Source organism: Prenolepis imparis, unplaced genomic scaffold (genome assembly GCF_030444845.1).
Source record: "Prenolepis imparis isolate NDT839.2.m4 unplaced genomic scaffold, iyPreImpa1.0 SCAF_3, whole genome shotgun sequence".
NCBI lineage: Eukaryota > Metazoa > Arthropoda > Insecta > Hymenoptera > Formicidae > Prenolepis > Prenolepis imparis.
The window spans coordinates 11,338,540-11,355,589 of NW_028141161.1; the positions used below are offsets into that span (position 1 = coordinate 11,338,540).

The window sequence follows — 17,050 nt, forward strand, 5'->3', positions numbered from 1 at the left end:
GCAAAAAATAAAATAATTACGGCTATCCACTCTTGCTGGAGAGTGGATCAGCTGGAGTCGAGAGCTCGAGGGATCAAAAATTCATGTTACGAATTTAATGACAAAAAGCTTGTTCGACTTCTATAAATGACGCTATCAAAAAGATTAAGCCTTACGCCTAATCATCGTCCCGATATAAAATTTGCCCTCTTCATCTTTCCTTTTACCTTCGGATCCCCCAAGGGCGGAAAGACGATGTCTACATAAATGAATTTCCGGCTGAACCTGACGAGGTTGTTTCTTCGGGACGATTAAATGGGGAGATTGGACGCGCCCCCTTGTTCCTCGCTGTATTTACCTCCTGCGATAATTTTGGAATTGCACCTCGGAGCTATATCTGGTATCATCTATGTCAGCGATTCTCAACCAGTAACTTGCGAAGGACTTGTAATTAAAAGTTCTATAATAGCGTTTGCTTCAATCAAAACTTTTATATATATATATATATATATATATATATATATATATGTATATATATATATATAAAATATAGATTTTTATAGATATATAGATTTAAATTTTATAGATATTAGATTTATTATAAATGCTATACGCAATAATGAAAATTATTTTTCATACATATATATATATATATATATATATATAATTCTTTAAAGTATGATTTATAATATATGATATACTTATATGGTTTATGAGCTATCCGAATTTTTGAGAATTTATTAAAATAATTAGTATGTTTTTACAATCATTGATTATATATAATAAACATAAAATAAATCTATAATAAACGGCATTAAAATAAAATTCTCTAGACAGTGAAAGATATAGCTGATATAATCTTTAGAGAGATAATAATATTACAGGTCAATTCGATACGCGATATTTTAACTAGATGAAATAACTGTAATTGATAATTTCATTAATATTTTCGCTCGTTTTGTATGTAATAATAACTCGATGTATGAGCGAAATAATCGATTTCCATTAATAAAAGACCTCGTAAGCTACTTAGCGAGTAAGTATAGTGGAAATACGCGCTGCAAATTTTTTTAGTCGTAAATTTAATCCAAAAGTTTCACCCGCAAAAATCACGGGCGAATTTCAAACTGTTAAGGAATAACATGCTGTTCGTTAAAAGCGATTTGTGCCGCTATCTCACGAACAGTAATAACTCGCTCGGACCATCCGATAATTAATTGGATCATGGGATCCGCTTGATAATCACGATAAGTCCTTCCACGAGATATTACCTCGCGCGCCAGTGATTATTTCCACGGAATATTTTTCTCTCTTCTCATTACACGTTCCAGTTTTGACATTATGAGCCTCGTAATAGCGATTGCCACGATTGTGAAATTACAATGCATAGATTTCCAACGCTTTTATATTAAATCTAATAAGAGAAAATAAGAAGAATTTGTTGCCAATATAATGTGTATACAATTCACTTTCTGCATTAATTTTGATTTTTTTAAATATAAATATTTTATGAAAAATTTTATATAAAATTTTATATAGAATTTAACTTATTGTTAAATCAAAATTGAGTTTAAATTAATTGCATTAATATTTTAATATTAAATCATTTTCTTAGTTTGGCTTTTAATATTTGTATACTGAAAGAATTTTCTCTTAGAATTTACCCTAAAAATCATGGTAATTGTGGGACAATATAGTATGGAGAGAATTTTATAAAAATTTCTTTGATTAATATTTATCACAATAAAAATAATAATATCTATCACAATAAAATATAAAACATATTTGATTAATTTTACTAAACTGCATAGTAAAATTAATCAAACATATTTTATATTTTATTGTAATAGATATTATTTTTATTGTAATTAATATTAATCTCATAAAATTTTGTCTGTACTATATTGTCCCACGATTACCATGATTTTCAGGGTAACTTCTAAGAGAAAATTCTCACTGTGTATAATTTATAATTTCACTGATTGGATATTAAGCCAATTACAGACATTTTTTCATATTTCTCACTATTGATTTTATATTGTCACACTTCGCTCGTTTTGCGGCATAATCGAGGATCACGAGAGATGCATTGGACGGCGACATCGAGAAAATTTTCAATCGATAGAAAGGAAGTGACTCTCCTTGGAAAAAATACCTACTCGACAAAGCGACAGGCATGGTAGCGTGCCAGCGACAGGGCGGATCGTAATTCTCGACGTGTTCTGTCTTACATATTATCGTAGAGATCGTTTTTCGCGTCGGTTGGCATAACTTCAAGCCACTTGCCGGGAATCGTGATAATAATTCGTACCGATCTGCTTTTTTTTTTTTAATTTAATCCGACGGGGTCAAAACCAGCAAAAGCGAGTCGATTAATGTCGATGGATTGATATTGGGGAAAAAATGCATTATATATATGAAATATATATAATGCATATTTTATTTGTTCGTTATGCATTCTGTGAAAAAACATGTTATATTAGATATCGTTCTATTGTCCAAATATTATTTAATGTTAATATATGTATAGTAACATATTAATATATTTTTAAGTTTTGGTGCTATTAATAATATTTATTAATTTATATTGTATATACATATATGTGTGTGTGTTTTAAAATTGAATCCTAAAATATTTTTCTGCTTAATCGGAATCGCGATAAACTCTGTCAGTACTTTGATGGCTCTCCATTGAAATGGGAATAATGGCAATTCCATCGTTTACGATTCATCCTCGTACAATCGATTAATTTCAGGTTCAATTACTTTTGAAAGACGTACATTCATCCGGTGCATGGCGAAGGGTTTCGCAAATGAAAAAGCACTGAAAGGCGCTTTTATCACGGATAGGGATTAAGTACGAGGGCTTATTACATTCGAGAAGACCGTTTGTCTAATTACACGTTGGCACCGTATGACCCGTCTGTCACAACTTTAATGATTTTTCTAGTACTTGATTCTTCACGTTTTTCTTATCCGCGAAAACTAGGTTATCCGATATCTACATAAACATAATGTTTCGCGTATAACTCTCATGCGATTTTTTGATATAACATTTTTTACAGTAATTTTTAACGTGATCTTTGTATATGCGATTTGCAAGGAATGCGTTTGGACATTCCATTGTAATATCCATCTTGAACTTGGGCTGCTTTTTCCTTAAAGCGGATATCGGAATAACGGGTCGGCAAAATCCCCGGAGATAAAACAAAGAGGCGAATAATCGTAGGAAAAAATTTCGTATGTTGGATAGACTGCCTCGCGAAAGAAATCAAATATACCATCTTATAAATCCAGCTCGCCGTAGGAAGACTAAAGTAAAGTCTTAATGCCTTTAAATCTTTTCTCGAGGGAGATGCTATAGCGAAAGAATCTCATGCAGATATTTTTCGCGACTTGAATAGCTTGGATTCGTGCGATTCTTCAATAGGTAGTTGATAGTTGTAGTTCGGCAACAGTTTGTTCCTTGACGAAAGCTGCATATATTTTTATAACTTTGTTAAATTGTTTAGAGTAATCGGAGAGAAGTGATTTGTTTTAATGTAGAGACACAGCTTTCACAAGTGAGATCTTTGGGAAAATTTTACGAAAAAACATGTCTCTCTTGGCTAAAATAATAATATACTCCCGGAAAACGTATTGAGAATATAAGAAACGTTATTGCGAAGCACTCATGAAGGCCTTCTATCTCGCCCTAAGAAGGATTGGATTCCCCGTGTACGAGCCGAAACGTATTTTCCTCTCGATTATGTCGACAGAAGGACGGAGAGTATATTTACGTAGAGGGGCGATGAACCCCGAGGGGATCTTTTATAAAGACTTCTACTAACAGCGCTTTCAGATCGGGAATTTATATAGGATACCCTACACGCGTTGCGTAAACCTTTAACTATCATTGTTTGACGAACCCCGAGTAAATTTTTGCTTAACGAAAATTTTATTATATATCTCGAAAGACATTATTTGATTAAATTCCAAATTAAACATTTTTTCCTGATAATCAAAATTTACATAAAATTCAACTTAAATGAATTGAATTTCTAAATAAAATGGCCTCAATGATTCAGTGTTGAAATACTTTCCCTTAGTTCGGCTTTTGATATTTATAGCTGAAAGATAATGTGCAGAGTATAATGCTCCGTACATTCAAAGTACTTTAATTAAAACGAGAATGTTATTTCAATGCAGAATAGCTGGTGCACCAATCGTTTTGTCGTAAAAAAAAGTCTTGTTCGGTCTTGCTTTAACGAAATTGGCACGAGAAACTACGAATGCATTCAGTATTATAACAGAATGGATTCCGGTAATCGTGAGAGGAGATTCGAGACAAAACGATTACGTGCACGATTGTGAGGCTAGTTAACACAATATATTTGTACTTTCTTAAATTTTTTCATTAGAAAGATATTACAATCGCAGATGAATTTTAGTAGATGAGTTTTTAGTAATTTTGTAATTTTTAGTAATTTGTATTTTTCTTACAAACAATGTATATATGTATGTTTCAAGAGAATATAAAAATTAATTTATCTTGTAACGATTATTGGACAGATTGGATTTAACAATAAAAAATCTGTATATGTGATGAAAGTGATTATTATTAGTTTACTTAGCACAAAAATTTCATGAGCTGTTAATACTTTTTATCATTATTGAATATCACAATTAATCTATACTTTGCAATATCAGTATCAATTTGTGATAATTAAAGAAAAGAAACTTATACCATGCAACAAATTAATAAAAATCGATGGAATAATTTACACGTTGTAAAAGTATGCAGATAATTGCAGGATTATCGCGCGTGCACGTTTACAATTTTTTATTTTATCGATATGCTGATATAGGTAATAAAAAATTACAAAAAATCTGTAGATATCTGGATAAAATTATAAAAGATATGTGGCATCCAAAAAGCACAATCCGAGTATCGCAAGCATTTCAAAAGCTACGTATCGAAACGCTTTTAAAAATCTTCGAATCATGTTGTCGAAACGAATAAATCATCACTCATGTCAGAATCTTCAGTCTCCATCCCGATGAATGCCCCGTTCGACCGGGAAAATTTTCATTAAACGGCCGATCGTTAAATAACACGCTGCGCAATATTGGTTAAGAAAAATATATACGTTAAAGGTGGACAGGGATGGAGGAGAGCGAAGGGAAGAACGAGCGGGATAGGCTACGATAATTTATCGGCGCGTCGATGCACCGGCGCGACTGAATTAATAGTTTCATGGGGATGACAGACAGCTTGATAATAATTTATCGACGCGTTCGTGTAATTGCGATCGCGGGGGCCATCTGGGGGAGAGTAACGTATCGCGCGTCGGATTGATCGGCATCGGGCATCATCAATAACCGTCGCCGACGAATGTGTTGTATAATGATGCTCGAGGAAGTGTAGCTTCAGTAAAATCAGCCCGCATGAATTGCGGGCGGGGTTTGTGTGCGTTTGCTAAACATGTTTGTCAACACACGTCCGATCACTGGCCAGGACAACCGTGTGTTTTGGGTAATTAATGATGGCGAATCGGGATCACGACCGTAGAAATATTTGTCCGCGGTTCCTCCCCTCTTCCGGACTTAATTGCGGACGATTAGATACGCGATCTAAATGTTGCTGATATCGTCGCATTCGAATATGCATGAGATAATTTATGTCGAATTCGGATAATTCTAAAGAATTTACGAGTCACGATCGGAAATGTTTGAAGAGAAATAGCCTGCACATCAAAATTATCAGAAATAGGATCAATTATTATAATATTTCTAGCACGTTAATAAATATTTTGCACTATATATTGTTAATGAAATAAGAATTATGTACCCTTCTAAATGTAGAGTTTCCTTACAAGTCAAGCACAATTCGAGTCTAATTTGAAAAGATTGTGTTGCATAAATTTGTTGAAGATTATTATATTAAAAAAAGGAGACCAAATTCTTTGCTCTTTATATTTGCTAATTCATTAATGAAAAAATATATAAAACGGATAATTTCATTAATCGACGCTACTATTCAACGACTCTCGTAGGGGATATGTCGGATCGATCTGAATAAAATGACTAAACACACTGTTCGTTCTCTTTGGGATTGATAGCTAGAGTTCACACGTTGTTTTAAGGGAATTGCTCCGTATTTAATCAGACATCGTCGGTTCTCGGGGTTAAGATGTCGTCGTCATTGACGGCGACGATGATGGCCCGGATAGCAACGTCTAATTCATGAAATCCATTAGTTGAGCGAAAGAGCTCTCGCGGCTAGCCATCCCCGCGTTTGATCAAGAAAGAGAGAGAGGCGAGATGAGAGCAATAGCGATAGATAATAGCCGACACTTCGGTAGGTATGTAGTTATCTGTGCTGACAGACAGAAGAAAAGAGATAAAATCTCGACAAACGCGAATAAAGGTTGATTCATATTTGTATGTTGCAATATTCCCTGCTATGTGTTATGATAAAATTTCGTAGGATGGATATACTTTTGTGGCAGTTTTACATATTTGGACATTTTTCGTAAAAATATTTATCGCTTATAATAAAATTGAGAGTTATCATAATAAAATAAAATTATTATAGATTACTAGATTTTTTCATGTTCAGCATTTTTTATTAGTATTGATGTTTGCATATCTATATTTAATTGCTATCAAAAGTAAAGTCGGAAACACTCTTTAATAATATTAATAATATAATGCTATTAATAATATATTGCTAACAACTTCTTAAGAACCAATTCTATCGTAATATTATATCGAACGCAAATGATTTTTAACACATTTTTCATTAAAAAATATTATTTTGTCGCTTATGCTACCGCGAATATGAATTAACCTTAAAACGTTTCTCGAGGTCTGCAAGCGTGTACTTAGCTCTCATGTAAATTTACCTACTCAAGGATATAAACGTGGCATACATCCATTAAATACATTATCAAGGTAGAAGAAGGCTACATCATAAAAAATTTATGAAAGATATAAATCTACGAACTATCTTATCCAGATAATATCCTTTTAAATATTTTTTGTCGGTCAACTCTTCTGAGAAAGAAGAAAAATTTAATATATCATAATTTTTTAATCTTTAAAATAAATATTTTCAAAGTTGGCAAATTAAAATTTCGTTAAAATATATTTGAGATTGATCTAAAGAATATTTTTCAATTGCAAACAACATTTAAAATATTCTTTAGAAAGAGAAAGAAGAACTGAAAGTTAATGGAAGTCGTTACCAGTCGTTAACTTTAAACGAATGCAACCCGAGAAAGGAACTTGGTCTAACATTGAAAGCAGCTGCAAACGACTTATGTAATCGCGACTTTTGTAGGTTACATCTTCCAGAGTAAAAGTAAAAGACGTGCAAAAGTAAATTCCCGACATACATTTTGTTATATGACAGTCTCCACCGGGCACGTTTATACATTTGCATAAACGCCAGTACTCTTTTCATCTATTTCATCTGCACGGTTTGAAGTACGGTCGCTGGACCATAAGGCCGACCTCGCGCTCGAGCTATACTACTGGATTAAGGTGGGCGCGACGTAAAACGCGACGATCTCTCAGCCGTATTATTTTTACGGGATGCCGAGCCCGTCATGAAGGGGCACGGAAAAACTCTGTGTAATCCAGCTCGGGGTCAACCTTTAATTCCGGTTGGCATATTTCGGACGTACTGTTTTTATTTAGCCGTAAGAAAATTAAGAATCTTATTAACGAGATCCACTCATCCGTCGATACTCCATTTAGAAACTCGCTTATTGAAGATACATGAAGAAAAATAAAGAGATCTGAGAGAGAATTTTAAAAAACTATTATAAATATTTATTATAAACAAGATACAATTATATTTGTAATGTGAAAAACTGAAAAAATAGAAATTTTCGGATTAATTTAGTACTAAAGATTATAAGCTTTATTTTCATCGTATTCAATGAAAAGTTTAGCAATGTTTCTCGCATTTTATTGAAAGTGATATATTTTTTTAAAGCAGTAGAATTGTGCGAACTAGTATTTGATTAGAAATCGATATGTAAAATCGTTTCTAATAATCATTACATCGAAACAACTGATTCTTAATCGCGTAAAATTGGCTTCAATAATCGTTAGACTAAACGAGTAATTTGGAGGAAGCAACTGTTTCGTTTCACATCTTTGCAATAAGTAATAGCTTTTTTTCAGTACATGAAAATGTTAACGATCGACAATAAACTATTCGATCTGATTTAATTTTCAGAGAACCGATCTCTTCGTAATAATTTCCGGCCGGAGGCTTCTCTCGAATTTGTCGCAGTTTTGCGCATTATTAGTCGACGGATTTTATCACCGCGAATTATTAGCCCCGGAGTTTTATCACGAATGACCTCGTACACCGGTGGAAATATACGCGCGTTATCTCTCGCGAAAAATATGCGTCACAAAACGAGAGTTCCGTTTATGCGACGCGCACTGTGAATTATTTTTCGACTAGTCGGAAATTTCTCATTGTAGGCGTATGGCCGTTTCCTGAAACGATCTCATTTTTGTGAAAAGTTTATCGGACAAAATCCGATACTCTTTGCACTTTTTTCATGTATATATTTCTCTTTGCCCCTTTCTTTCACGTTTACATTTGCAATAATTTTCGTGTTTCCGCTTTTTTCAGTCGATCCATTAACGATATTGTAGATACACGGAATGGGGCGCGGGCGGTCGGAAATATTTTAATTATATTATACTATCATTTTTCAGATTAATTATTTTAATAATTCAATAAAGTATGTGAAATATTATCTAATCGCGTTTTTAATTAATTTATAATCCGCTTTTATTTAATTTCTATTATATTTGGCATAACTTGATAAATTCGATGAATTGCAATAGCCATGCTCTTCATTTATGCCGACCTTTGTCTCGCGCAATTTTATGCGACGACACTGATGATCACGAGAAATTAATCGGCCGCATAAATAATTTCGATATTGCGTTATTACGTGGAATTTGATCATGAGCCGTCGCGCAAAGAGCGAGGTAAATTTATCAGAAATACAATTATCGTAATAGTGCATAGTGCAATCTCGTTGCGCGATTCGCGAACAAATCTGAAAAATTGCCGAGACAAATATAATAAAAGTGATATAATGGCGCACGAAATATTGTAGGAACGAAATAATAAACGCGTTATACACACACACACACACATACACACACACGCGCGCGCGCGCGAAATTGCACGCAGAGAAACTGAAAAGCTCGTCTCTCTTTTGCTGGCCGTGGAAACTCGGGACGCTTTTGGATATATCAAAAATCACTCGTGAACAAAAGACGAAATATATCCGTCGCTGCACTTTTCAAATTAAAAGCTTATTCCGCGCGAAGCTCATTTAACGAGAACACACATGAAATGAAAACGGTTTACGATTGCATAGTAGAATTCATTATGCGGGCATTTCGTTAAAAGTTTTATTCGGACAGACGGATGTAATTACGAATACTTGAATGATATTGCGAGTTATGTTAAGTGATAATAGCTTTACATCAAATAGCGATTATATGAAACGAGCCAATTTTAACTATTTAAATTCAAAAGGGTTCGAGAATGCTCTTGAAGATCATGTTCATGTAAAAAGAACGAAGTAGTAGAATTTCTAGCAGATATATAAAGAAAATGGTTCTACGATGAAAGATGGAATACGGCTGAAAATTATAAGGCATTCATATTTCCAACAAAAAAAGATATACTAACAATAAATCCCCCCCTCCCCATTTAAACAATTATCGATTGATAAAAGATTTAATCTTGTATATAGACACTAAGAATATATTTGTTCCCAAACTTGTGTGAGAAACATTTGTCTGACCAAATTATAATTTGATTGCCAAACAGTAAATAAATAAAATCAAAGCGTTTAGAAGAGCAAAATACAAAACTCTCGTATTTCACAATGCTCTAAAAATTCTATTCTCGCCCGAGGAGAAGAGTGATTTCGATTGACGACACAATTTTATCGAGTCCACTACGATAATACTCAGCTGCAACCGCCGCATTTACAATACGTGTCCCAACAGCACGTATGCTTGTGACGGCAATAACATAAAAGGCTTTCGATACCTCGGTATCTATCTATCTATCTCGTAGTCCGATCCAAGCGGGATATTACTACTATCTCGTTGGATAAAAAGAGAAATAGAGAGAGAGAGAGATTCGCTGATGCACACGTGCTTTCTTACATCGAGCTCGTCCGATTTTAACGCGACAGGTGAAGAAGAAGAAGAAAGAACGCAACTCTTGAAAGAAACGACGCGGATTTATTTCGTTTCTTGAAAGCTCTCTTGCGAATAAAACAAACGACGAACGTTCATCTTACGAGAAAAAAAAACGCGCATCTCTTTATATTAAAATGGGAAATACGAGCATATAATCGCACTTTCGCGCGTATGGTTCTGCAGAAAAAAAGAGATTGCGATTACATACGTAAGACATTATTTTAAAAAATTTGCTGCTTTATAAATAAAAAATCATATTCGTCATATTATTTGAATTTTATAATATTCTTACAATTTTTGCAGAATTTTAAATGTTCAAAGTATTATTTTACTTCATATATGTAGGTATATATAGGGATGAATTTTTACATCTACTATATGTAGAGAATTTTCTACGTATAGAAAAAGGAGAAAAATAATAGTATCCTCCGCTCCTTTTTTTTCAAGCCATCTAACTAACGGATGACTCTATGACAGAGGAACGTTGTTAACTGTGTGATACCGCACAAATGTATTTAACATGTGCGACGTTAGAGCCTTGTGAAACCTTTCTTGCTCGCGAGCGAATATACCGGGTAACTGAAGACACAAGCGAGTTTCCGGACGGGCGGATCCGAGTTGTGGTTTTGTGTATACACACAAACGTCCCTGTGTACACACTCGCGCTGTGTGTACGCACGCGGAAAGATGGAAGGGCTCCCTCTCTATGTATGTATGCGTGTGTGTGTGTGTTCACAGCTTTCCTCTCGTCCGTGTCTCCATCAGGAAGGTAAGAAGAAGTTAATCCCAGACCCTTTCACAACGAGAACGCAACAGCGGCATAGTATACAAAGGACCGGAACGCGCTACGCAAATTGCGTCTTACCTGTACAATTACGTTTCGTAAACGGACTTGATCCTGTCAACATTCCATTTATTATCTCTAGAGCACAAAGGAAATATCGTTTTAATAGGATAAACGGACTCTCCATAAATTCATTTATTTGTTACGCAAACACATTTTGATCGAAGATCAACTTCCGACACAATAAAAAAGAATTATTAATTAAACGGCAAAACACGTAAAGAATAATTATTTTTGAAGAATTACATTATTTTTTGCGATGAAAAAAATTAACTTTGCTTTTTAATTCAAAATTGAAAAAATATACTCATAAACTGATTACTCTTATCCAAAATACTTCTAGTTTATATCTGTTTAAAAATTATAATACTTTTTCCTTTTTCTCACTTGCATGTTATGTTTCGTTTTCGTGACTATTTATTTACTTATTGAATGACTTACAAATTTGTATAATTAAACATACGATTTTATATGAGATCCGCTACAAAGTAATCTAGTCGTACGAAGTGGAATTTGTAAAATTCTGTACTGCCGGTTAAGACATCGCCCCGGAATTTTCGCCGATAAACTCGGCCCGAAGTTTTTCAAATTCCGGAAACGTAGCCGGCAGACAGCCCGAGAGACTGGCAGCTGCCCGCCGGGAATTTGATTTTAATTTCGCCTAGAGCTGTCGTTGAGTCTCACTCTTTAATTAACTCGCATTGCGTTCGTTCAATCTTTATTGTTTCTGATTGGTTCGCGCACGAAACAGACAGACCGTAGAACGAACAAATAATATATAGAAAAATGAAGGAGAAGAAATACACGCGAAAAGCGGAAAATAATAACGAAAAGGTTGCGCGAAATTCTTTGATGCGATTCGATCGAAAAGAAAGGGAAAGGAAAGTTTGTTCACACACACGCACACGCACACACATGCACATACTTATATTCACACAAAGCGGTGTACATGGCGCATATCGACACATATTTTCTGTCCGCGAAAATCTGCATGACTAACGGTGTTGAAATTTCAGCGCCGTCGCTATAAATTTCGCGGGAAAGCTCGTTTTCGAGGATGCTTCTTTGGAATACAACGACGTGTATCTCGTTTTTCGTTTCGATCCACAACCGTCGCGTTTCCGTAACACGTACGTCGATACGGTATTCGAAATTGAGACGCGTAGTTTTAAAGAGCCGAGATTCTTCGCGATTCCCTGCCACGTTTTTGTCATTCTTTCTGCCGCGATAATGCTAAAATTGGTCGTTTCACACGGTATATCGGATTTTGAATAAATAAAAGCTCGCAGTTACCTACTACATAAAAGCTTAATTAATTCTGCAGATTTAATGATGATCTAAAAATTGTACGAGATTTTTTTATTACAATTATTATTCACAAAAACGTATTAAAAATTTGTAATTATTTTCACTAACGTGCCACGTTGCAATTTGTATTCGTTCTTGTTAATTTTATATTGACTCTCTGCGTATTACATTAAAAATGTATTTAAATTAACGCACAGCATGTGTGATTATGAACCAATTTAAATGCATCCTAATGTATAATTACATAAGATTAATTGTTGTATAAGATTAATTATGAAATCGCTTTTGTGTGTATGTGTGTGTGTACGTAATAATATTTCAATAATAGAAATTATAAAACGAGGGTTTAAATAATATCTCTTCATAACAGAAAAAGAGTCAGTCGAGATTTATAATACCATCGATATATAATTTGCACAGTTGTGTAAAAAAATCCGATTTAATATTGCGATGTGCAAAGTGAGAAATAATATTGGCTTTCTTTTCTCCTACACGATGAGAGTGAAAATTTTATCGGAGGATCGGAATCGATGGAGCGTCATTAATACGATGACGTAGTCGATTCTTCTCTTTGGAAAAAAATCGGGTATTCGCGATCTTTCTCAGCTGAAAAAGCGAGAGCAAAATTCGTACGAAATAAGAAAGAATTACGAAAGCTCCCTCGTGGCGACGTCGATTGTCATGGAAATTAAACGGGACGGGATGAATCTCCGAAACGGTTGCGTTTAGTCGCCCGAAATTCGGTACATTTCCGTAATTTGCATTACATCAATTTGTCGCAACGAAAAATCGTTTCCGCTGACGCAAATTGCGAATATTTTTCGCGTTTTTTTTCGGACAGGATTCTAATTGCCGAGAAGACCCGACACATCAATTTCGCGAATTTTCAAAGGCTGAATTCCTAAAGGAGATACCCATATATAAAACGATAAAAGGATCAGCGCCATAAAATCCGAGAGTGAATCCGAGAGCGGTAAAAAAAAATAAATAAATAAATAAAAATAAAATAACAGATATATATCGTACGCGACGACCCGAATGTATAAGTTCTGTAAGTGAAAGAGCTCCAAAAATGATAATAATAAAGCGGCGTTATCTCCCGTAATTTTTCGACGGCCTGGGTTTTCGCGGGCACGCGAGAGGAAATACGGTCGCACATTTCTGGTAACGAAAACGCACATATTTATTTTACCATTTCACGCGTTCATTGTTCGCGCTTGAAAAATGTACGGGTCTCGCTGTTGCGATAAAACGTACGCTTTGCCGGGCTGTTCGGCGTCGCGTTTAAAGTCTCGTAAACAGCGCGAGCTGCTAGTTATGCGAGACGATAAAACAAAAATGTGGCGCGACCGCAATTTTCCATCGGGCGGGAGGGAAAAAAAATTGAAAAATGACACAGGAATGTTATGAAATCGTTTATCTTCTGCTTCTTGCGCATTGCGATTTGTCCTGATTATAATTTTTGTAATGGGATAGATAATATAAGGGGAAACGGCGACAATTTTCAGAATATAAAACAGCCATAAAATAGATGATAAAATGAGATCGCAATTATATATTTAATTCAGACATTGTATCTGTGTGAATTGTATATTTAATTATTTCGACCTAATAATATTATCAACGAAAAGAATGTATCGAGAAAAATTTTGACTATCTATAACCGTATATCTAATAAACAAGCGAAGCGAGTTTCGTACGGATTTCTGCAAATCACTATCCTGATTGAACAGCCGAGACGAATGATTGCTATTCGCAATTGCAGGACGGTGTGAGTCTGCTGCAATTCACGCCGACGGTAGAGGACGAGGGAAAGTTCCTGGTGTGTCGTGCCGAGAATCCGAAGCTGCCGGAAGCCGGTATCGAGGACCGATGGAAGCTGCAAGTGCACTGTAAGTACCAGTCAGATGATAATCGATAATAGCGATGACTCGCGTATTTTCGAGACATAGCTGCGTCACGGTACGAAACAATCAGTGAGCAAATATTACTGTCTCACACAGTCATTTATATTAAAAAATTATTACGGGAAATCGAGTTTATTTCAGGAGCAATAAATAAATAAATTGGGCTGCGCGCGTTATTTGCAGCAGAATAAATTCATAAAGATTTCTTTATTCCTGTATTTTATTAGTATCGATTTTAATTTTGCTGTTTGCTATGCTCTAATAAATTTAAAATTTTAATAAGATTTAATCTCTGGTATTCGAAAAGGAAAACTTGTAAATTTCAAACACTTTGTATATTCGTGGTACCGTTCGATTAAAGATCGAGAATTATGTGCGAATAAGCTTTTGGGACGCGACACAAATATTTGGCGTAAGCACGCAGTTTTTTTTTCCGAAATATCGACCGTCGTAACGATTCTTTTGCCGATCACCACGCGGAGAAGGAATGAATCCGATTATTCCGATAAATTCCGAAAAGCCGGCGCGCGGGGCGAGATCACCCCCAGGACAAAGGCTGCAGGCAGGCGATCGGAATTTCATTCGAACGCGTTCGAATAACGGGCGCCCCATACGATCGTCCTTAGAAAAGAACGATCCTCGTAAGTCTTTCGGTCGTCCTTAAAGGAAAATGGCGCTCTTAGAGCAGCGGCGTGGTATCTACCTTTCTCTTTTTCCCTTTTTCGAAGCGATAAAGTTAAATATTCCAAACTTGAAGGAATCGGGTGATGCAATAGATAATACAAATCGTATTTAAATAATACATTTTTAAAATAAATTCTATAATATTTATAATATATTTCCATTTAAGAGGATTTTTTCTGCTATATATATGTGACAATTGCACGTATATATTTAAGAATATTAAAATTTAATTAATATTATTTGAAATATTCTCTTAAGCAGGCTTAAATCATCAGTTTGGAAATTTATTGTTTATTATTTAGCCGTCGATTGCAATCCAACAAATTGATTCTCGCTTTTTTAGCTTTAGTATACATTTTGTACATATTTATTTACCATGTGTATTATAAAATGGGTGTAAAGAGATACGCGTTCCAAAATTAGCTAAATTAACTCTCTTTGGTAAAACAGCGCAATTTGGGACAATTTCGAAATCACGCTAATAACCGAACGAAAAATAAAGTCCATGTAATTAGCCAATAAAGCCGGTTGGGATACGATAACAGGTTCATTATCCATTAAAAAGTTAGCAACGCTATCAGATAATGTTGAACGGTGGGGGGAACTAGGCTATAAACGTTATTAAACTTTAATAAAGCGATACTATAGACTACAACATGGTGTAACGAATGTTGGTGTAATAAATATGGTATAATAAGCTATAAATAATTATTTGATTATTTATATGCTTGAAACTTAGGCAAACTGAAATATAAAAAGACAGATTCGAAATAATTGGAAATGATTGAATTGACAAATTATCTTTCAATAATAAATCCTTTGTCGATATATTTTTCCAATTCTCTATGTTTGAGGAATTAATGTTTTCTTAACAAATTTGAAAAATTGCTGTTGAGAAATAGTGTGATAATATCTGAAAAAATCATTATTATAGCGATATCAACTCTCGAGCTTTTAATCTATCTTCAAGAGAAAATCGCTCGGTAGCGCTTAAAATAAAAAAATTTTTAAAGCCATTATAATATTTTTACTTTTTATAATATTTCGAATTGAGTAGGTTCTATTTTTTATATATATCACGGCAAAAGATAGCTATTTGTACAGAACAAGGCACTCACTGCCGCGATATAAATTGGAGCAACGCAAATTAAGGCTGAGTTTTCCACAGTTTAATTGCTTGCCTTGACCAGGCGGCGCAGAAGTAAATAACCCGAATAATCGTACGCAGTTAATACTTTTTAAATGAAAAGGCCAATTTGCATCGCTAATAAAACCAATAATGAGTTCCGGAAATCGAGAAAATGGCAAACGTAATTTTTTTTCGCGGAAACTTTATGTTGCTAAAAATTTCATCTTGCGGAGTAATCAATCTTTGAGAAATAATCCATGAACCAACGTCTGATCAATAAATTACTCGGAACGAATTGTAAAATAAAAGAAAATACGTATAAATATCGTATCTTTGTAAGGATTGAAAATTATTTCTCATGCGAGATGTGTAAAATCAAATGGGAAAATAAAATCCTACTTTCTATATTTTATTTTTAATCGTCGAAAAATGTCGAAATAATAATGAATCGATTTAAGTTAAGACCATCGCGATATGAGAAAATGCTTCGAACAGATTAACTCATCGGAGAAAGATATTTGGGAATTTTAATTGTAATACGACTATTTGTACTTTTCATTGTCGTATGATAGTATCTTTTCATTCACAGGCATAACGAGATTTTGCAAAGAATATTGCAACGTGTTGCAGTTTTGCTCGTATAGTTTCTCTTTTATATTAATCGTGCAATTTTAATTGAAATCGTGTTAAGCAGCCATCTGAGAATACGATGAGCAATATCGGCAATTACATTTTGCGAAAATTAGCGTGTATTAGCGCGGGACGTCGTTTTCGCTCCAGTGATCGTGCAGAGAACACTGTCGGCGGGCCCTGCTCAAGGGCCCGTACGACGCTTTGAGTCGCGGCGTAACAATTTGGATTGCCGGCCTGAAGTGTCCTTGAGCGAACGTAAAGGGATGTTAATTCGATTTCGATAGCTGGCGTGATGCATGGATGCATCAGCGGGGCGAGATTGCGCAC

At 34.7% G+C, this 17,050-nt stretch overlaps 1 protein-coding gene across 2 annotated transcripts in view; it reads left to right on the forward strand.

Moving 5' to 3' along the window:
* The window catches only part of LOC145934586 (nephrin), a 223,454-nt gene that overhangs the window by 137,023 nt on the left and 69,381 nt on the right, over positions 1–17,050 (forward strand). For both annotated transcript variants that reach the window (XM_083035178.1, XM_083035177.1), the window contains exon 8: positions 14,136–14,262. In XM_083035178.1, coding sequence (XP_082891304.1) covers positions 14,136–14,262 — 127 coding nt within the window. The remainder of the gene's footprint in view (positions 1–14,135; positions 14,263–17,050) is intronic.